Source organism: Staurois parvus, unplaced genomic scaffold (genome assembly GCF_062004578.1).
Source record: "Staurois parvus isolate SC_StPar_1 unplaced genomic scaffold, SC_StPar_1.0 ptg000794l, whole genome shotgun sequence".
Lineage (NCBI taxonomy): Eukaryota > Metazoa > Chordata > Amphibia > Anura > Ranidae > Staurois > Staurois parvus.
Window position 1 is genome coordinate 582,920 of NW_028318590.1, and position 23,481 is coordinate 606,400.

The 23,481-nt window shown below is 46.1% G+C and overlaps 1 protein-coding gene across 1 annotated transcript in view; it reads left to right on the forward strand.

Annotated features, from left to right (window-relative positions):
• BOC (BOC cell adhesion associated, oncogene regulated) overlaps nucleotides 1–23,481 on the forward strand; it is a 131,988-nt gene that overhangs the window by 51,600 nt on the left and 56,907 nt on the right. Inside the window, exons 2-3 of the mRNA XM_089654733.1 lie at nucleotides 5,108–5,243; nucleotides 13,080–13,349. Of these exons, the coding sequence (XP_089510859.1) occupies nucleotides 5,129–5,243; nucleotides 13,080–13,349 (385 nt within the window). The 5' untranslated portion in view covers nucleotides 5,108–5,128. The remainder of the gene's footprint in view (nucleotides 1–5,107; nucleotides 5,244–13,079; nucleotides 13,350–23,481) is intronic.

Below are 23,481 nucleotides of genomic sequence, written 5' to 3' on the forward strand. Positions count from 1 at the left end.
CGCTTGTTTAGGCTGAGCTGCCAAGTACAAGAAGGAAAAATCAAGAAAAATGAAATAATAAAAGGAACTCTCACAAGACGCGGGAGGCCGCGGCCAAGTTTCCACGCAGTCAGAAAGCGTCCAACCTCCCACCGACAAGGACTGCTGCTCGTCTGCGTGCCAGAAATAGCCGCCCTGAGATAAAACAGAGCCCAGAGCGAGGAGGGATTGGGCCTGCAGAGCGGGAACGGCTGCCAGGACGCTGTCCGGTGGGTACGCAGGGAGAGAGGCGCTGAAAACCCGCCTCTGGAAACTTGGCCGCGCTTTAAAGCGGACTCGTCTCTGCCAGCGGAGGACGCCATTTTGTTCCTGGATTTTCTGTCGTGCCAGACAAACGGAGTTTGTAGTTTTATTTTCCAAGCCTTCTCTGAATCCCTTGGTTGATAAAATCGCCTTCGGATACACTGCGCGCATTTTTTATTTGCACGCAATAAACAACGCATCTGACCCTCCCCATATGGAAGAAAAATATATTTGAAATATATTTTACAAATATTATTCCCAAATATATTGGCAGATATTTGAAAGACTACAATTTTAGCCGTATTCAATATATTTAGAAAAAAACAAAACAAACAAAAAACAAAAAAAAAATTGTTTTTTATATATATATATTTACACACACACATATTTTTCTATATATATATAAATACACACATATTTGAAATTCTACAATTTTGGCCATATTCAATATATTTAGAAAAAAACAAAAAAAACCCCAAAAAAATATTTTATATATATATACACACACACACATATTTTTATATATATATATATATATATATATATATATATATATATATATATATATATATCCATACACACGCATATTTGAAATTCTACAATTTTGGCCATATTCAATATATTTAGAAAAAAACAAAAAAAAAATGTTTATATATATATATATATATATATATATATATATATATATATATATATACACACACACACATATTTTTATATATATATATAAAATATATATATATATATACACACATATTTTTATATTTTTACATATTTTTATATATATATATATATATATATATATATATATATATATATCCATACACACGCATATTTGAAATTCTACAATTTTGGCCATATTCAATATATTTAGAAAAAAACAAAAAAAAACAAAAAAAAATATTTTATATATATATACACACACACACATATTTTTATATATATATATAAAATATATATATATATATACACACATATTTTTATATTTTTACATATTTTTATATATATATATATATATATATATATATATATATATATATATATATATATATATATATATATATATATATATATATCCATACACACGCATATTTGAAATTCTACAATTTTGGCCATATTCAATATAATTAGAAAAAAACAAAACAAACAAAAAAAAAATGTACATATATACACACACACATATATATATATATATATATATATATATATATATATCCATACACACACATATTTGAAATGCTTTCAAAATATATTTCAATAAATATATATATATATATACACTGCATGTTAAAATGTGTTTCTATTACAAAATATGTGAAAAATATTTTTAAACATACATTTAATCGACATATTTGGAATGCATTTACAAATATATGTAAAAATATACCGAATGCTAAAATTACTTTTTTTATAAGTTAAAAAAAATCGGAAGAATATATTTAAAAAATATATATTTTTAAAAATATATTTGAAAAATATATATTTTTTAAATATATTTTTTTTTCTAAATATATTCTTCTGATTTTTTTTAACATATAAAAAAGTCATTTTAACATATATTTGTAAATGCGTTCCAAAAATGTAGATTTGTATTTTTAAAGACATGCGGTATATTTGAAATGTATTTTTAAAAATGTTTGTTATATATTTTGTAATAAAAGCGCATTTCAACATGCAGTATATGTATATATTGAATACGGCCAAAATTTTAGTATTTCAATTATATGGAAATATATTTGGGAAGAATATTTTTAAAATATATTTTAAATATATTTTTCTTCAGTGTGGGTCAATGCACCGTAATGAGTATGTCTCAAAACACATGCGCTGTGTGACTGCTGCACGTCTGCTACACCCGCTGTGCCCATTATGAGGGGTTCCCGCCATCCCTGTGCTGAGTTCCCGGGTCTGTACGCCCGCTGTGCCCATTATGAGGGGTTCCCGCCACCCCTGTGCTGAGTTCCCGGGTCTGTACGCCCGCTGTGCCCATTATGAGGGGTTCCCACCATCCCTGTGCCGAGTTCCCGGGTCTGCAGGCCCGCTGTGCCCATTATGAGGGGTTCCCACCATCCCTGTGCCGAGTTCCCGGGTCTGTACGCCCGCTGTGCCCATTATGAGGGGTTCCCACCATCCCTGTGCCGAGTTCCCGGGTCTGCACGCCCGCTGTGCCCATTATGCGGGGTTCCCATCATCCCTGTGCCGAGTTCCCGAGTCTGCACGCCCGCTGTGCCCATTATGAGGGGTTCCCACCATCCCTGTGCTGAGTTCCCGGGTCTGTACTCCTTCTGTGCCCATTATGAGGGGTTCCCACCATCCCTGTGCTGTGTTCCCGGGTCTGTACGCCTGCTGTGCCCATTATGAGGGGTTCCCACCATCCCTGTGCTGAGTTCCTGATTCTGTACACCCGCTGTACCCATTATGAGGGGTTCCCCCATCCCTGTGCTGAGTTCCTGATTCTGTACACCCGCTGTGCCCATTATGAGGGGTTCCCCCATCCCTGTGCTGAGTTCCCTGGTCTGTACGCCCGCTGTGCTCATTATGAGGGGTTCCCGCCATCCCTGTGCCGAGTTCCCGGGTCTGTACATCCACTGCGCCCATTATGAGGGGTTCCCGCCACCCCTGTGCCGAGTTCCCGGGTCTGTACACCCGCTGCGCCCATTATGAGGGGTTCCCACCATCCCTGTGCCGAGTTCCCGGGTCTGTACGCCCGCTGCGCCCATTATGAGGGGTTCCCACCATCCCTGTGCTGAGTTGCCGGGTCTGTACACCCACTGCGCCCATTATGAGGGGTTCCCACCATCCCTGTGCCGAGTTCCCGGGTCTGTACGCCCGCTGTGCCCATTATGAGGGGTTCCCACCATCCCTGTGCTGAGTTGCCGGGTCTGTTCATTATAGATTAGAATATTATTAATAATACTGATACTAATATATGTAACAATAATGACATATCATAGAATAGAATGCAGAGTCGCCTCTCATGTACTCGCAGGAAGACGATTCGCACGTCCAAGTCTCGTGTTGCGTCACATGCGGGACTCTCACATGCGATTCGATATGCGATGGTGCGGACGGCCCCCTGCGGCCCCCAGGACGGCTCTGAGACCTTCTCTACTCTTGCAGGCCTTGTTAATTTCACTCTGCTAATGACTCCCCCCCCCCCCCCCCCCCCGAGACTGATTTACTGGCCTGTCTGAGGCTGGATTGGGGGAAGGGGGGGAGAAAAGGGGGCCCTGGGGGGGGGGGGGGGTCAGGGGCCATCCAAACCCCCACTCACAGGAAATTGTTATTTTAACCCAGTGGGGAGGGTATTAAGATCTCCGAACAGCTGGGCCGGCTCCATTCTGAGCATGGCATACAGGGGACATTGGGGCTTGTGGCCCCTCGGCCTCCTTGGCCCCGGGGCCCCCTGCCACATCCAAGGCTTTCTCCGGATTGTTTGTTTTTTTTTGCTGAATATTGTTTTTATACGGCAGAAAGTGACAAAAAGAGGGAATTTACTGGGCAAGAAAGTTTTTCTTTAAAAAAAGTGTTTTATGAAGAGCCGGAAAGTGTTTGATTGGCTGAGATCTTTCTTTTGTTAGAAAAAAAAAAACAGTTTGGAATTTTGTTCTGGGGGGGGGGTCTTTGGGGGTGATTTATTCTGTGACTCCTTAGCTGACACCGGCTGCAGCGTGGTGAATGCTGGGAGTTGTAGTTCTACTGCCAATAGAGAGCAAAGGATTGGCACCCTCAGTTATCGGGGGATGGCTGGAGGGGGCAGCTCTCTGTACAACACCACAGTATATGTCAGAGCTACATCAATGTATAATAATAGTGTGTGTGGGGGAGGGGACATTAGAGTGTAAGCTCCTCTGGTGCAGAGACTGATGTGACTGTGGGGGAGGGGACATTAGAGTGTAAGCTCCTCTGTACAGAGACTGATGTGACTGTGGGGGAGGGGACATTAGAGTGTAAGCTCCTCTGGTGCAGAGACTGATGTGACTGTGGGGGAGGGGACATTAGAGTGTAAGCTCCTCTGGTACAGAGACTGATGTGACTGTGGGGGAGGGGACATTAGAGTGTAAGCTCCTCTGGTGCAGAGACTGATGTGACTGTGGGGTGGGGGGGGGACATTAGAGTGTAAGCTCCTCTGTACAGAGACTGATGTGACTGTGGGGGAGGGGACATTAGAGTGTAAGCTCCTCTGGTGCAGAGACTGATGTGACTGTGGGGGGAGGGGACATTAGAGTGTAAGCTCCTCTGGTGCAGAGACTGATGTGACTGTGGGGGGAGGGGACATTAGAGTGTAAGCTCCTCTGGTGCAGAGACTGATGTGACTGTGGGGGGAGGGGACATTAGAGTGTAAGCTCCTCTGGTGCAGAGACTGATGTGACTGTGGGGGGAGGGGACATTAGAGTGTAAGCTCCTCTGTACAGAGACTGATGTGACTGTGGGGGGACATTAGAGTGTAAGCTCCTCTGGTACAGAGACTGATGTGACTGTGGGGGAGGGGACATTAGAGTGTAAGCTCCTCTGGTACAGAGACTGATGTGACTGTGGGGGAGGGGACATTAGAGTGTAAGCTCCTCTGGTACAGAGACTGATGTGACTGTGGGGGAGGGGACATTAGAGTGTAAGCTCCTCTGGTACAGAGACTGATGTGACTGTCTCAGTGTTCTCTGTACATCCCCGTGGACTATGTTGGCGATATATTAAATAACTGTTGTTATCTCCCCCATAGATGACACGTATGATGGGGGTCTGGCAGTGTGTGGCTCTCACAATATCGGGGGCCCTGGTCTCGGATGGATCTGGGGTTACAATGTCGTCTTTGTTTCCTCTACAGGTGAAGTGGAGCTCGCTGTGGATGAGATCGCAGTACTGCGCTACGGTATATGGAATCACCATGTTACAGAGAATCCCAGAACTCTGCGCGGTTTGCTGCTGGTTACTGTCCATCGTCTGCTGTCTGGATCAGCCCTGTGAGTGTCTTCATATACAAGTCAATGTGATCAGGAATGTTCTGAACAAAGGGCAGGTTTACTGTGCTTCAGGCTTTGGAGGGGCCGGACTGTGGCCAGTGGGAGTTAACAATGCCCCATCATTGGTGTCAGTGGGAGGAATAGTGCCCCATCATTGGTGTCAGTGGGAGGAATAGTGCCCCATCATTGGTGTCAGTGGGAGGAATAGTGTCCCATCATTGGTATCAGTGGGAGGAATAGTGCCCCATCATTGGTGTCAGTGGGGGGAATAGTGCCCCATCATTGGTGTCAGTGGGAGGAATAGTGCCCCATCATTGGTATCAGTGGGAGGAATAGTGCCCCATCATTGGTGTCAGTGGGAGGAATAGTGTCCCATCATTGGTGTCAGTGGGAGGAATAGTGCCCCATCATTGGTATCAGTGGGAGGAATAGTGCCCCATCATTGGTATCAGTGGGAGGAATAGTGCCCCATCATTGGTGTCAGTGGGAGGAATAGTGCCCCATCATTGGTGTCAGTGGGAGGAATAGTGCCCCATCATTGGTGTCAGTGGGAGGAATAGTGCCCCATCATTGGTATCAGTGGGAGGAATAGTGCCCCATCATTGGTGTCAGTGGGAGGAATAGTGCCCCATCATTGGTGTCAGTGGAAGGAATAGTGCCCCATCATTGGTTTCAGTGGAAGGAATAGTGCCCCATCATTGGTGTCAGTGGAAGGAATAGTGCCCCATCATTGGTGTCAGTGGGAGGAATAGTGCCCCATCATTGGTATCAGTGGGAGGAATAGTGCCCCATCATTGGTGTCAGTGGGAGGAATAGCGCCCCATCATTGGTGTCAGTGGGAGGAATAGCGCGCCATCATTGGTATCAGTGGGAGGAATAGCGCCCCATCATTGGTGTCATTGGGAGGAATAGCGCCCCATCATTGGTATCAGTGGGAGGAATAGTGTCCCATCATTGGTGTCATTGGGAGGAATAGCGCCCCATCATTGGTATCAGTGGGAGGAATAGTGCCCCATCATTGGTGTCATTGGGAGGAATAGTGCCCCATCATTGGTGTCATTGGGAGGAATAGTGCCCCATCATTGGTGTCAGTGGGAGGAATAGTGTCCCATCATTGGTTTCAGTGGGAGGAATAGTGCCCCATCATTGGTGTCAGTGGGAGGAATAGTGCCCCATCATTGGTGTCATTGGGAGGAATAGTACCCCATCATTGGTGTCAGTGGGGGGAATAGTGCCCCATCATTGGTGTCAGTGGGAGGAATAGTGCCCCATCATTGGTATCAGTGGGAGGAATAGTGCCCCATCATTGGTGTCAGTGGGAGGAATAGTGTCCCATCATTGGTGTCAGTGGGGGGAATAGTGCCCCATCATTGGTATCAGTGGGAGGAATAGTGCCCCATCATTGGTGTCATTGGGAGGAATAGCGCCCCATCATTGGTATCAGTGGGAGGAATAGCGTCCCATCATTGGTGTCATTGGGAGGAATAGCGCCCCATCATTGGTATCAGTGGGAGGAATAGTGCCCCATCATTGGTGTCATTGGGAGGAATAGTGCCCCATCATTGGTGTCATTGGGAGGAATAGTGCCCCATCATTGGTGTCAGTGGGAGGAATAGTGTCCCATCATTGGTTTCAGTGGGAGGAATAGTGCCCCATCATTGGTGTCAGTGGGAGGAATAGTGCCCCATCATTGGTGTCATTGGGAGGAATAGTACCCCATCATTGGTGTCAGTGGGGGGAATAGTGCCCCATCATTGGTGTCAGTGGGAGGAATAGTGCCCCATCATTGGTATCAGTGGGAGGAATAGTGCCCCATCATTGGTGTCAGTGGGAGGAATAGTGTCCCATCATTGGTGTCAGTGGGGGGAATAGTGCCCCATCATTGGTGTCAGTGGGAGGAATAGTGCCCCATCATTGGTATCAGTGAGAAGAAAAGTGCCCCATCATTGGCGTCAGTGGGAGGAGTAGTGCCCCATCATTGGGGTCAGTGGGAGGAATAGTGCCCCATCATTGGTGTCAGTGGGAGGAATAGTGCCCCATCATTGGTCTCAGTGGGAGGAATAGTGCCCCATCATTGGTGTCAGTCGGAGGAATACTGCTCCATTATTGGTGTCAGTGGGAGGAATAGTGCCCCATCATTGGTGTCAGTGGGAGGAATAGTGCCCCATCTTTGGTGTCAGTGGGAGGAATAGTGCCCCGTCATTGGTGTCAGTGGGAGGAATAGTGTCCCATCATTGGTATCAGTGGGAGGAATAGTGCCCCATCATTGGTGTCAGTGTGGAAGGAATAGTGCCCCATCATTGGTATCAGTGGGAGGAATAGTGTCCCATCATTGGTATTAATGGGAGGAATAGTGCCCCATCATTGGTGTCAGTGGGAGGAATAGTGCCCCATCATTGGTGTCAGTGGGAGGAATAGTGTCCCATCATTGGTATCAGTGGGGGGAATAGTGCCCCATCATTGGTATCAGTGGGAGGAATAGTGTCCCATCATTGGTATTAATGGGAGGAATAGTGCCCCATCATTGGTGTCAGTGGGAGGAATAGTGCCCCATCATTGGTGTCAGTGGGAGGAATAGTGCCCCATCATTGGTATCAGTGGGAGGAATAGTGCCCCATCATTGGTGTCAGTGGGAGGAATAGTGCCTCATCATTGGTGTCAGGGGGAGGAATAGTGACACATCATTGGTGTCAGTGGGAGGAATAGTGTCCCATCATTGGTGTCAGTGGGAGGAATAGTGTCCCATCATTGGTGTCAGTGGGAGGAATAGTGCCCCGTCATTGGTGTCAGTGGGAGGAATAGTGCCCCGTCATTGGTGTCAGATCTTTTTATTCTGCAGTTTTTTGGATTGTACCAGATTTCTGATTCTGATTGAGGTTTGGTCGGGGTCTATGTAGTTGGCGCAGAGTTTGGATGCCGAGTTGAGTGACACCGTAGCTGGTGGGCAGGGAGTAGGTTGATGTATGGCTGGAGGAGTGCCAGGCTGTGCCCCGGGAGCTGGCTGCCAGTCTTGTTGATGTTGGAGAGGTGTGAACATCGGTGCTCTGTAGGTGATGCGTGACGGGTCACGTAGCTCCTCTCCTGGCCCAGCGCACAGACATGGCCACCCCCGGGGAATGCTGATCCTGCGGTAGGTGCTGCAGATCAGGGAGGACGGCTGGCATGGTACATAGTGACACATTGGGAGTTTTCCTCAATGAAGAGTTCCAGGTATGGATAGTTTTACATTGTTCCAGCTTGGATTGTAACTATACCATACCTGTGGGATCCCTCTAGAATGGGGGCAGCAACCCATAGATCACGATCTATCAGTAGATGGCGGCCAGGTGACTGGTAGATGGCGGTCTGGGCTTGCTGACCCGCCATCCGAGAGCATCCTACAGAGGGCAATGCAGAGGGACTACTTGTAAAGTTGGAGCTGTAGCCACATAAGCCGATGATGCCTCCTCTGTAGTGCCGGCTCCTGTCCCATGATACCAACTGCACCCCACCTCTTATCCCGGCTAGCGCTCTCCAGCAGCAGGAAAGAAATCTTTAGGTCCGTGTGAAGCAATACACTGGGCATAATAGGATTGGACTGCTTTCACACGGATCTGCTGCAGTCTACCCACGCCGCGGGTGCAGTGCAGCATTCCTGCAGCTTTTCTGCGGGTTTACTGTACTTAACCATAGATTTCTATTATATCCTGCAGGTTTGGTGCAGATTCTGAAAGCGCACCAAAAACTCCTGAATGCCGCGCCTGCAGGACACAATAGAAGTCTATGGCAAAGTGCAGCTAACCCAGGAAAGTGGCAGATGCACCGTGCTGCTCCTGCCGTGCAGGTAAACCGCAGCATGTCAGTGTGAAAGCAGCCTTATAGGGGGCTCAGAACAGTAAGGGTTCATTTAGATTTGCAGTTGGGGGGGTGTTAAAACCCCATAGTTAGGATGTGTTTTTACCACCCCGGCTCCAACCACACCCTCTTATGCTGCAGTGGCCAGGGGTGTACACATGACGCAGCCTCAGCAGGAGTTGTATACCCGGTCATGGTTGGTGGGTGTAGCACCTTCCAAGTATGACCCATTCAAGTGAATGAGGCCGCTCTACAAGGGCCAGAATGTAAAAAAAAAATCAAAACTGGACCCTTATTCAAGTATGCAGCCTGGCAGGTCAGGAAAGGGGGGGAGCGAGCGAGCGCCCCCCCCCCCCCGGAACCATACCAGGCCACATACCCTTGTGCAGTACTTCCAAGGGGTTAAACAGGCAGCACTGCATGGCTTTCTCACCACCTGCTTTAACCCCTTGGACCCCGCAGAAGCATGCAGTTGCAGGGTGGCCCTGTTTACTTGAATGGGTCATGATTGGCAGGCAGTAGCACCCCCCAAAAGCAACAGGTGTACACCTTTTGCTGCTGCCTCAGCAGCTTAAGGGGGGTAGGGATTGGGAGTGGTGAAACCATGACTCAACAGCAGGGTTTTACCACCCCCAAGTTTACGTGTGAACGAGCCCTGAGGGTGCCGCTGCTGAATGCAACTAAGGGCTCGTTCGCAAGTGCAGGAGGCACTGTTGCTCCTCGGAAAAGCGACCCGAATGTGTTTTAAAGATGATGAGTAGGCAGTAACGGGATCAGTAGGGGGCCCCATGAGATGCCCCTGCTACCTTTTTCATAGGCTTTTTTGTGTTTGGGCAAGGATACAGGGGCCCCATGATCCCCTATTGCCCGGGGGCCCCATGAGTTGTCAGTCCGCCCCAGCTCCTCGCTACCTGATTTAAACCCGTAATTGCCGTGCAATGCGCACAATTACAACAGGGTAGTATTAGAGGTTTAAATCAGGTGAGAGGAGGCGACACTGTGCCTGGAGATCTTTGACTTCTCCCATGTTGTTCAGGTAGATCTCCACCTCTTTCAGGTTGCCTACACCTGCTCTAGAACGTTGAGATCACTGTATGGACCTTGCTACTCTAGAACTCTTTTAGTTTTTCGAGTTTATTACTGCTGTAGGATTCATTTTTTGCTGCCTGTGTCCTGCTGGGAAGATCTGCCTTTGCTCTCTGTTCAGGAGGCACAAATGTCTCCAAAGTGGATGGAAGTCCAATCTTAGATGGTTGTCACCACAACAGGTGTCCCTACTGGAGAATTTCCCCTTACCCCTTGTTCTGGTGACAACACCAAACTTGTAATGGAGAATACATCTCCAAAACTTGCCTGGTATTCAGGAGGCACAACGGGAAATGTCTCCAAAGAGAATGGCAGTCCAATCTTAGATGGTTGTCACCACAACAGGTGTCCCTACTGGAGAATTTCCCCTTACCCTTTGTTCTGGTGACAACTCCATACTTGTAATGGAGAATACATCTCCAAAACTTGCCTGGTATTCAGGAGGCACAATGGAAAATGTCTCCAAAGAGAATGGAAGTCCAATCTTAGATGGTGGTCACCACAACAGGTGTTTCAACTGGAGAATTTCCCCTTACCCCTTGTTCTTGGTGACAACTCCAAACTTGTAATGCAGGAATACATCTCCAAAACTTGCCTGGTCTTCAGGAGGCACAACGGGAAATGTCTCCAAAGAGAATGGCAGTCCAATCTTAGATGGTTGTCACCACAACAGGTGTCCCTACTGGAGAATTTCCCCTTACCCCTTGTTCTGGGGACAACTCCAAACTTGTAATGGAGGAATACATCTCCAAAACATGCCTGGTATTCAGGAGGCACAACGGGATATGTCTCCAAAGAGAATGGAAGTCCAATCTTAGATGGTTGACACCACAACAGGTGTCCCTACTGGAGAATTTCCCCTTACCCCTTGTTCTGGGGGCAACTCCAAACTTGTAATGGAGGAATACATCTCCAAAACTTGCCTGGTATTCAGGAGGCACAACGGGATATGTCTCCAAAGTGAATGGAAGTCCAATCTTAGATGGTTGTCACCACAACAGGTGTCCCTACTGGAGAATTTCCCCTTACCCCTTGTTCTGGTGACAACTCCAAACTGGTAATGCAGGAATACATCTCCAAAACTTGCCTGGTATTCGGGAGGCACAACGGGATATGTCTCCAAAGTGAATGGAAGTCCAATCTTAGATGGTTGTCACCACAACAGGTGTCCCTACTGGAGAATTTCCCCTTACCCCTTGTTCTGGTGACAACTCCAAACTGGTAATGCAGGAATACATCTCCAGCACTTGCCTGGTATTCATGGCTGGGCATAATGACGCCCACACATTGGTCTATTATCGGTTGTCCAGAGTTTTTGGTCTACTATGTAGAATGGCCAAATATTCGTCATCACATCTCCATCTAAGGAGAAGACCAAGATGACATCCTACCAATACCGGAACCCTGGGATGTAAAAGAGCAATTAAGACAAGGGATTTTACGTGTAATCCTGCAAAGTTTATACATCCCCAAAACTTGCCCGGTATCATGGCTGGGCATAATGACGTCCACATATTGGTCTACTATCGGTTGTCCATGAAGGTCTCCATCGCTGATAGAGGGATGTGTTTCTCCAGCAGAGGTGACGTCAATGAGGTGGAGCAGATATGACGGGATAGTCATCACAGAGGACTCTGGAGGATAGAGGAGGCCTGTGTTATACATTGCCAGGAACATGTGGAAGACATTGAGGGAAATTGGATGCAGTTGTTGGGATGAGCCATTTAATGCTCAAGGTCTTTTCACTGATGTCTGTGTCCTGCAGGCTCCCTTTAATGATATCAGGGGGTCAGAGGGCCCAGACAGCTGCAATTGGAGCTGCGGCCATAAACTTCGCAGGATTACACGTAAAATCCCTTGTCTTAATTGCTCTTTTACATCCCAGGGTTCTGCTATTGGTAGGAAGTCATCTTGGTCTTCTCCTTAGATGGAGATGAGATGACAAATATTTGGCCATTCTACGTAGTAGACAAAAAAACTCTACAGAACGTACCTCTAAAGGTGGTGATAATGAGTCCGAGAGGAGAAATGGTGGTTCCCTTCACCCCTCTTCCTGAAAATTTACTGAATATCTCGCCTCGTATCTTCTCAGCCCCCCCGAGATGCCAAAAACACCAAATCTTTTGCTGATGAAGGCCAAAAGGCTCAAGACAGTTGTATTACAGGTAGGGATGGGCTGAACACCCCCGTTCGGTTTGTGGTCAAACATTCGAACATAACGAAAGTTCGACCATGAACTTCGAACAAAGGGGACAATTCACTAAGTGCTAGCTTACCTGTCTTCTGCCCTGCCAGAAGTGACCCCTGTCTTCTGCCCTGCCAGCAGTGACCCCTGTCCTCTGCCCATCCAGCAGTGACCCCTGTCCTCTGCCCCGCCACCAGTGACCACTGTCTTCTGCCCTGCCAGCAGTGATCCCTGTCCTCTGCTCATCCAGGACTGACCCTTGTCTTCTGCCCATCCAGCAGTGACCCCTGACTTCTGTCCGGCAAGCAGTGACCCCTGTCTTCTGCCCTGCCAGAAGTGACCCCTGTCCTCTACCCATCCAGCAGTGACCCCTGTCCTCTGCCCTGCCATCAGTGACCCCTGTCCTCTGCCCTACCAGCAGTGACTTCTATCCTCTGCCCTGCAATCAGTGACCCCTGTGTAAATTCTGCACTTTGAATGGATGTAGGGGAAAGAAGGATGTTGATAAACAGGTACAACTTATATAGGAGGATTTGTTTAATCTTTGTGTATCACCAGAGGCCAGTCACTTCACTGGGTGTATGTGAGGGTTTATAACCACTTTAAAGGGCTGCCAGTTGAGACATAGACAACTCAACCTCTCAAAAAAAACAAAAACTGGAATTGCGCTTTAAGGAAAGTTTTGCCCTGTTGTAACGCTCCCTCCTCTGACTCTCTGTATCTCTTCGCAGCTCGGGCCCCTCAGTTCCTGGTCCAGCCTCTCTCAACATTCCAGAAATATGGTGGCTCAGTAACTCTCACCTGCGTGGTGGACCCGGCCAACGCTGCAATCTCCTGGAGACTGAACGGGGTGCAGCTGGGAGACGTCCCGGGGGTCCTGGTGTCTGGAGGAACCCTGGTCATCGCTAGCCTGAATAATGATACCGCAGGGAGGTATCAGTGCATCGCCCAGACCCCGGCCGGAGCCATGGCTAGTGTGCCAGCTATCGTGGCCTTGGCCAGTAAGTACCTTTTTATTGATGATTTTATGAACATGAAGGACTGGTGAAGTGTATATCTAGCTTAGTTTTGGATGGCTTGAGAAAGGGTTGGAACCCTTGTTAGGTTTTTTATTGCTCAATATTGGTGTAAAGGTGAGGGGTGCTGGATTGGCCAATATGTTCTTTATGCCATGAAGAACATATTGGCCAATCCAGCACCCCTCACCCGTACAACAATATACATAAAGTTTATGGTCATGGAGATAGCTGGTGGCTTTGTTGTCCTTTAAAGAGACCTTCAGACAAGGTAAAGAAGACCTATAAAGTCCAGATAAAAGTTTTATTTCAATTCACCAGGACAAGCCAACACGTTTCAGGGTTGCAAGACTCCCCCATCTTCATACATAACGAGAAATACAGTCAAAAATATTCGGTACTGTTATAATATTTTTAGAATATTGGTATATATTAGACTAGATATTTACTGGACTATATTTGTCTTGACTTTGGCAAACCCCTGAAAGGTGTTGGCTTCTCCTGATCAATAGGGACAATAGGATAATTCCACTCACCTGATAGAGGCTTTATCACTTTCACCTACAGTATATATATAAAACAAAAAAATGGGGCTTCCCTCAGAAGGTTGAAAGCCAAGAATAATATTTTACCCAACGACCTTGAATGTGCTTTCTGCGGGGCTTTGGGGCGCAATCTCCCTGCGCTTGAAACACTTTCTTCTTGTAGCCTATACCCTTAGGTGAAGGTGATGCAGAACAAAACAAAGTGAACAATGAGAGGGTCATCACCAGGGGCGGACTGACCATTTGGAAACTCGGGCACTGCCCAAGGGCCCGGGGTCAGTAGGGGGCCCCATGAGATGCCCCTGGTACTTTTTTCATAGGCTTTTTTGAGTTTGGGCAAGGATACAGGGGCTCCATGATCCCCTATTGCCCGGGGGCCCCATGAGTTGTCAGTCTGCCCCTGGTCATCACCCTTATCCTGACCAATGACCCAATTCAGTACACTTTGTATCCTTTTCCCTTAGATTTTGTTGTTCAGACTTCTCTTTATTGGCTGACAGAATCTAAGCCTTGATGAAGGGAGAGTCTTAAACCCCCCAAAATTTTCTTTTGACGTCTTTTCATGTACAATAAAGACTTACTGGACTTACATTAGGTCTGTGGAGCTCCTTTATACTCTCCTAGACTACTTCGGACTTCCCGGTTGACAGATAATTGCATTAAACGTTGAATTCCAAACTTTATTCTTGCCACCATTGGGTCCAATACCGTACCAACACACCCTTTGTTTGGCACCCTTTTCCTGGCATCTGGGCAGCACTCAGCGGGCATGAACAATGCTGCCAGAATCTAAGCCCTGGTAAAGGAGGAGTTGTGAACCCCCAAATGAGTTGGCTTTTTCTTCTGACTTCTTATGTGCAATAAAGACTTACTGGGCTTAAATGAGATCTGTGGAGCTCTCTTCACATTTATACTCTTCTAGACTACTCTGGGGACCTTGGCTGACAGAAAGCTGCTATTAAAGGTTGGATTCCAAACCCTATATTGCCCACCATTGGGTCCAATGTTCTACCAAAATTTCCCTTTTGTTTGGCACCCTTTTTCTGGCATCTGGGCAGCACTCAGGGGGCATGAACAATGCTGCCAGAATCCAAGCCCTGATATAGGGGGTGTTGTGAACCCCAAATGAGTTGGCTTTTTCTTCTCACTTCTTCTTATGTGTAATAAAGACTTACTGGGCTTACATTAGATCTGTGGAGCTCTTATCACTTTTTTACACTTCCAGACTACTCTGGGGGTCCCAGTTGTCAGATAGCTGCCATTAAATGTTGGATTCCAAACCCTAATTTGCCCACCATTGGGTCCAGTGCACTACCAACACGCCCTTTGCTGGGCACCCTTTTCCTGGCATCTGGGTAGAAAAATGAATCTAAGCCCTGATGAAGGAAGGGCTGTAAACCCTTCAGTGTGTTCGCTTTCTATTCTGACTTCTTCTCATGTGCAATAAAGACTTACTGGGCTTACATTCGGTCTGTAGAGCTCTCATCATTTATATTTTCCTAGACTAATCCAAGGACCTGGGTTGACAGAGAGCTGCATGAAACTTTGGAATCCAAACTTTATCTTGCCAACCATTGGGTCTTCTCATGTGCAGTAAAAACGTACTAGACTTACATTATATGCAATACGTAGAGCTCTCATTCCTTTTATTAAGGGGGTCCCAGTTGACAGAAAACTGATATTAAACCTTAAATTTCAAACCCTATCTTGCCCACCATTGGGTCCAACACACCACCAACACGCCCTTTGTTGGACACCCTTTCCCTGGCATCCGGGCAGAAAACAGGTAGCATCAGCATTGCTGGCAAAATCCCTGAACATGTCAGCTTTCTACTTCTTCTCATGTGCAATGAAGACTTACTGGACTTACATTAGATCTGTGGAGTTCTCATCCCTTCTCTCCTAGACTACTACAGGGGCCTCCATTGACAGAGGGCTGATATTAAATGTTGAATTCTAATCTCTATCTTGCCCACCATTGGGTCCAATGTTGTACCAGCATGTCCTTTGATGGGCACCCTTTTCCCGACTTCATGTGTAACAATGTCTTACTGGACTTACATTAGGTCCGTGAAGCTCTGATCCCTTTTATTCTCCAAGGGCTTTGGTTGACAGAGAGCTGTATTAAACCTTGGATTCCAAACTCTGCCTTGCACCCCCCCCCCCCATTAGGTCCAATGCTCTACCAACAAGTCTGGCAACCTTTTCCTGACATATAGACTGCACATAGAGAGCATCGTCAATGCTGCCAGAATCAAAGCCTTGACGAAGGGTGAGATGTACACCCCTGAACGTATTGGCTTTTTTCTTCTGACTTCTTCTCAAGTCTGTGGAGCTCTCATCCTTTTTATAGTCTCCTAGATTACCATAGATGCCCCAGTTGACAGAAAAATGTAATTAAGTGTTGGATTCCAAACCCTCTGTTGCCCACCATTGGGTCAAGAGCTCTACCAAAATTGCCCTTTGTAGTCTCCTAAATTACCACAGTTGCCTTTTATAGACTCCTAGATTAATGCAGCTGCCCCAGTTGACAGAAAACTGCCATTAAGAGTTGGATTCCTAACCCTATGGTGCCCACCATTGGGTCAAGAGCTCTACCAAAATTCACCTTTGTAGTCTCCTAGAGAACCACAGTTGCCTTTTATAGACTCCTAGATTAACACAGCTGCCCCAGTTGGCAGAAAACTGCCATTAAGAGTTGGATTCCAATACTCTATGTTGTCCACTATTGGGTTGAGAGCTCTACCAAAATTGCCCTTTGTTCAGCACCCTTTTTCTGGCATCTGGGCAGCCTGATGAAGGGGAAGTTGTGAACCACCTGAAAGCGTTGGCTTTTTCGTCTGCATTCTTCTCATGTGCAATAAAGATTTACTGGACTTATATTAGACTGTGGAGCTCTCAACACTTTTATAGAAATGGACACGTGCATTTTAGAACATTTTACCACAACAGTGTATAATGCTGTTTTAGTTTCCAAATGGATCAGAAAGTCATTGCAGAGATTTATTAAATACATTAGTGTTTCATGTACACCCCTGAACGTATTGGCTTTTTTCGTCTGACTTCTTCTCAAGTCTGTGGAGCTCTCATCCCTTTTATATTCTCCCAGATTACCACAGTTGCCCCAGTTGACAGAAAACTGCCGTTAAAAGTTGGATTCAAAACCCTATGTTGCCCACCATTGGGTCAAGAGCTCTACCAAAATTGCCCTTTGTAGTCTCCTAGATTACCACAGTTGCACACAGGGGCGGACTGACAACTCATGGGGCCCCCAGGCAATAGGGGATCATGGGGCCCCTCTGTCCTTGCCCAAACTCAAAAAAGCCTATAAAAAAGGTACCAGGGGCATCTCATGGGGCCCCCTACTGACCCCAGGCCCTCGGGCAGTGCCCAAGTTTCCAAATGGTGAGTCCGCCCCTGGTTGCACAGTTGACTTTTATAGACTCCCAGATTACCACAGTTGCCCCAGTTGACAGAAAACTGCCATTAAGAGTTGGATTCCAAACCCTATGTTGTCCACCATTGGGTTGAGAGCTCTACCAAAATTGCCCTTTGTTGGGCACCCTTTTCCTGGCATCTGGTCAGCCTGATGAAGGGGGAGTTGTGAACCTCTGAACACGTCAGCTTTTTCTTTTGCATTCTTCTCATGTGCAGTAAAAAGTTTCTGGATTTACATTAGACTGTGGAGCTCTCATCACATTTATACTCTCCTAGACTACCTCGGGGGGGCCCTGGTTAACTGCCATATAAACATTGGATTCCAAACCTTATCTTTTCCACCATTGGGTCCAACATTCTACCAACAATCCCTTTGTTGGGCACCTTTTTCCTGGCATCTGCAATGTCCACCAACTGGCCCAACCAATAACTTGCTAATATTGTAACCATTTGAAAATCACGTCTTCGCTCTTGTGCGTTGTAAATCTTTGCCAGTGGTTGTGTTTTTAGAGAACAGACTATCTCCTTCGACTTTTATGCTGATGGTTTCCATTCCTGCATCATAAAACTGCAACAAACGTTTCAGGACAGTAATACGTGTGTTGTGACGGCCATTCATTAAGAAAAGCACACCTAGATGGTAACACCTTGCAGAGGTTTCTCTACCCTGACATTTTCTCTACCCCCCCCCCCCCCCAAATTGGGGGACAACATTTACCTATGAGCATCCGTCCTTTTGGGTCCTCCTGTATGAGGTAAATTGGATGTGGTCAGGGAGGGTGATCGAAGGGGGGGGGGGGGGCGACTACTGGAACCGATCCCCTGTATGGCTCTCTCTGCAGCAGCTGAAAGTTAGGTTCTTCTCCTCCCCTTCCCACCAGCTTTCAGCTGCTGCAGAGAACCAGTTCCAGTAATTGCCTCCCTGCTGCACTGGTCACCCTTTCTGTGCACCATACATTTTCCCCTGTATGCCCCCCCACCCTCGCAGTGCTACCGGCTTCCCTCCTCTTCTTCCCACCGGTAGTTGCATACACACAATAGGATCCTTTAGGATGGAGAGCGGGGGGAAGGGTCCTGTAAATATGTCACATTTACAGCCCTTCCTTACCTGAATGAACACAATGAGAAATTGACACCAATCACTCACTGTGTTCATTCATAACTGAAGCATAGTAAACAGTTTATTTAGGGGGCCCTTGGAGGTTGGGTGTATGGGGCCCCGTGGTTTCTAACAGCAGCCCTGTCAGTGTTTGGTAGCTATTAGTATCATTAAGCTGTCTCAGAGCTTCTAACCTATAGTCTTCAGAATCTAGAACCCTCTCTAGAATCTAGAACCCCTACAGAACCCTCCTTATCCGCCTCATGGGTGGCCCTTGGAGGTTGGCTGTATGGGGCCCCGTGGTTTGTTACAGCAGCCCTGTCAGTGTTCGGTAGCTATTAGTATCCTTAAGCTGTCTCAGTGCTTCTAACCTATAGTCTTCAGAATCTAGAACCCCTACAGAACCCCCCTTATCTGCCTAGTGGGTGGCCCCTGGAGGTTGGCCGTTTGGGGCCCCATGGTTTCTAACAGCAGCCCTGGTTGTTACATACATGTAATAGATAAAACGCAATAAAAAGAATTTTATAACAAAAAAAAAAAGAATACCACACCAACGCATGCATACACCAGCTACAAAAGCACATGCACTGCAACGCGCGGCATCATGTATTGTGGTGCACTGTGTTGTCAGGAATGCTACAGACCTTTTTTTTTTTGCAGTTCATTCAAACTGAACAGGTTTCCTCAATTTAATGCGACAAATCGGACAGCAAAAAGCATTAACGCACGCACAGGTGCATGCTGGTGCCAACTAGGGCCCATTCCTATGTACGTGTGCACAGAGGTGCAGTATTAGGCAGGTGTGGGATCGTTTGTGAGTTTCCTCTGTGCCTGGATGTGCCTTTCCAATGTCTTTTTTGAATTTGGGATTTGGAGTCTATAAAGTTATCAGCCATTGTCCCAAATTGTTAATACGTGCTGCCAACGCGCCATCGTGCGTGTTATATGGCGTCCAATTCCAGCCTTCTGACTTCTATGGGCCTCAAACGTACAGAAATGCAGAAAGAAATGACGCTGTAGAAGCGGACCCGTGCGTTTCACCACATTTCACCGCCACCGGGTATAATGCTATTTTAATTTCCAAATAGATCAGAAAGTCATTGTAGAGATTTATGGAACAAATTAGTGGGCCAAGGGGGTCAGCGGGGAAGTGGGGGGGGGGGGGGGGGTTGACGTCAGCAGTGCCCCAGGAATGTGGACCTGTCTGCGGTTTGATGGGTTGGAGTGCAACTGCCGGCCCCTCCGGCCCCTTGCGGCCCTCTGTGTGCAATAACAATACTTAACACAGGTGAGCATAACACGCAGGCCCCCCCCTGGGATGGGAGGGGGTAGGTAGCCCCCCTACTGTCATTAATCCCTAAGAGTTTTGGGACTGGGCCAGCGCAGGAGAGAGGGATAGAGTTTCTGAAAACACATTCCTGAGCAGAATGGGACCAGTGTTGTGCTTGTGAATTGATAAATGAGCATGCAGGGGGAGAGCGGGGGAGGGGAAGAGTAATGAGAGATATGATTGCTCTGCCATGGCGTCCAATTCCCGCTAACCTCTTCACTGCCGACCCCCCGCTAAGACCGCCATGTACCACCCATCACATTTACATCTGTCCGTTCGTCTGTCTATCTATTATCTATCTATCTATCTATTATCCATCTATCTATCTATCTATCTATCTATCTATCTATCTATTATCTATCTATTATCTATCTATCTATCTATTATCGATCTATCTATCTATCTATCTATTATCTATTATCTATCTATTATCTATCTATCTATCTATTATCTATCTATCTATTATCTATCTATCTATCTATTATCTATCTATCTATCTATCTATCTATCTATCTATCTATCTATTATCTATCTATCTATTATCTATTATCTATCTATCTATCTATCTATCTATCTATCTATCTATCTATCTATTATCTATCTATTATCTATCTATCTATCTATTATCGATCTATCTATCTATCTATTATCTATTATCTATCTATTATCTATCTATCTATCTATCTATCTATCTATTATCTATCTATCTATCTATCTATCTATCTATCTATCTATTATCTATTATCTATCTATTATCTATCTATCTATCTATCTATCTATCTATCTATTATCTATCTATCTATCTATCTATTATCTATCTATTATCTATCTATCTATCTATCTATTATCTATCTATCTATTATCTATCTATCTATCTATCTATTATCTATCTATCTATTATCTATCTATCTATCTATTATCTATCTATCTATCTATCTATTATCTATCTATTATCTATCTATTATCTATCTATCTATTATCTATCTATTAATCTATCTATCTATCTATCTATCTATCTATCTATCTATTATCTATCTATTAATCTATCTATCTATCTATTATCTATCTATCTATCTATCTATCTATCTATCTATCTATCTATCTATCTATTATCTATCTATCTATCTATCTATCTATCTATCTATCTATCTATCTATCTATCTATCTATCTATCTATTATCTATCTATCTATTATCTATCTATCTATTATCTATCTATCTATTATCTATCTATCTATCTATCTATCTATCTATCTATCTATCTATCTATTATCTATCTATCTATCTATCTATCTATCTATCTATTATCTATCTATCTATCTATCTATTATCTATCTATCTATCTATCTATCTATCTATCTATCTATTATCTATCTATCTATCTATCTATCTATCTATCTATCTATCTATTATCTATCTATCTATCTATCTATCTATCTATCTATCTATCTATCTATCTATGATTCTATCTATACTCCAAACACTGAGCCAGTCTCTATACCAGAGGAGCTTACACTCTAATGTCCCCCCCACAGTCACACACTATTATTATACATTTATATAGCTCTGACATATACAGCGCTGTACAGAGAACACTGAGCCAATCACATCAGTCTCTGTAGCAGAGGAGCTTACACTCTATTGCCCACCCCCCCACAGTCACACACCAGTTTAATACATTTATATAGCTCTGACATATGTTGCAGCGCTGTACAGAGAACACTGAGCCAGTCACATCAGTTTCTGCACCGAGGAGCTTACACTCTATTGCCCACCCCCCCTTCCACCCCCCAGTCACACACTATTATTGTTATACATTTATTTAGATGTAACATATACCACAGTGCTGTACAAAGATCACTTCAGTCTCTGTACCAGAGGAGCTTACACTCTAATGTCCCCTCCCCCACAGTCACATCAGTCTCTGTACAGAGGAGCTTACACTCTAATGTCCCCTCCCCACAGTCACATCAGTCTCTGTACAGAGGAGCTTACACTCTAATGTCCCCTCCCCCACAGTCACATCAGTCTCTGTACAGAGGAGCTTACACTCTAATGTCCCCTCCCCCACAGTCACATCAGTCTCTGTACCAGAGGAGCTTACACTCTAATGTCCCCTCCCCCACAGTCACATCAGTCTCTGTACCAGAGGAGCTTACACTCTAATGTCCCCTCCCCCACAGTCACATCAGTCTCTGTACCAGAGAAGCTTACACTCTAATGCCCCCCCCCCGCAGTCACATCAGTCTCTGTACCAGAGGAGCTTACACTCTAATGTCCCCTCCCACAGTCACACTATATAGCTCTGGCCTATTATAAAGAGAACCTGTCTCTTCTCGGCATCCCATCATATAGACCTGTAATACAGTCTTTGGTCATCCTCATGTCCATGTGGTTCTCTTAAAGTGACAGCAGCCCATTATAATGGCGGTGCGATGGCCCATGAACGCGGCCCCCGCCGCCGCAGCCTCTCTCGCATTGTCCAGCTCCCCTCCCAGGTCACCCCCCCATAATGACTTGCACGCTCTGTTTTTCTTTGCTCTGCGCCTGCCAGTGAGGCCGACACACAAGAACCTGAGTCTGAGGACAACACAAAGGGCCATTCTTCCCCCTCAGCGGGGCCCTTCAGCCTGCACACCTATCAGGTTTTCAGGGGCCCGTCCCCAGAGCCCTTAATTGAGATGAATTTGCTTAAGGTAGAGTCCAATATAAATAGGAGATTTCTCGGTTACGTTGGCGTTCCTCCCGCCGGGCAGGTTGTCTTTGACGGCTGGAATGCGGCCCATATTTTAATGCCGGGACCGTGCTGGCCCCGGTCCCTAAGGGGGGGCGCTTGTTCTGTCGCTAACGGACGTCTGTTTTCAATAAGAGGCTTGTAGTTCTGCAAGAGAAGCCAGGCAGCCGACGCACATCGGAGGGAAGACAGAGGCGCCATTGTTCTAGGGGAGCACGGGGAGCGGAGACAGGTCCTCTTGGCCAACACTTAGACAAGTGAGTCGCAGGCAAGGTGACGGCAATTACGAGATTGTTCCCACTTCTACGGCTGGACAAACTTTTTCTCCGACTGTATAAAAATAGATAAAAAAATATAGATTTTTTTTTTTTTATTGCGCATTTGTGTATCAGCCAATCACGTTGTCTAATCTGATGACACTCCGAATAATTACACTTTTAATTGTCTTTACACAATGGAAATATCTTAGTCTTTATTGACTCATGGGTGCTGATTCATCAAGCGGTAGAATCCCTATATAGCACTCAAGGCATGCTAAAATGGCATACAGCATTGACTGAGAGGCCGCTTTATCATTCCTTAAAGTGTTACTAAACCCCGGAGCCGGAATTCACTATATCCGCTCCCCCAGACCCCGCATTCACTATATCTGGTCTCCCCGGACCCCGCATTCACTATATCTGGTCTCCCCGGACCCCGCATTCACTATATCCGGTCTCCCCGGACCCCGCATTCACTATATCCGCTCTCCCCGGACCCCGCATTCACTATATCCGCTCTCCCCGGACCCGGCATTCACTATATCCGGTCTCCCCGGACCCTGCATTCACTATATCCGGTCTCCCCGGACCCTGCATTCACTATATCCGGTCTCCCCGGACCCTGCATTCACTATATCCGGTCTCCCCGGACCCTGCATTCACTATATCCGGTCTCCCCGGACCCGACATTCACTATATACGGTCTCCCCAG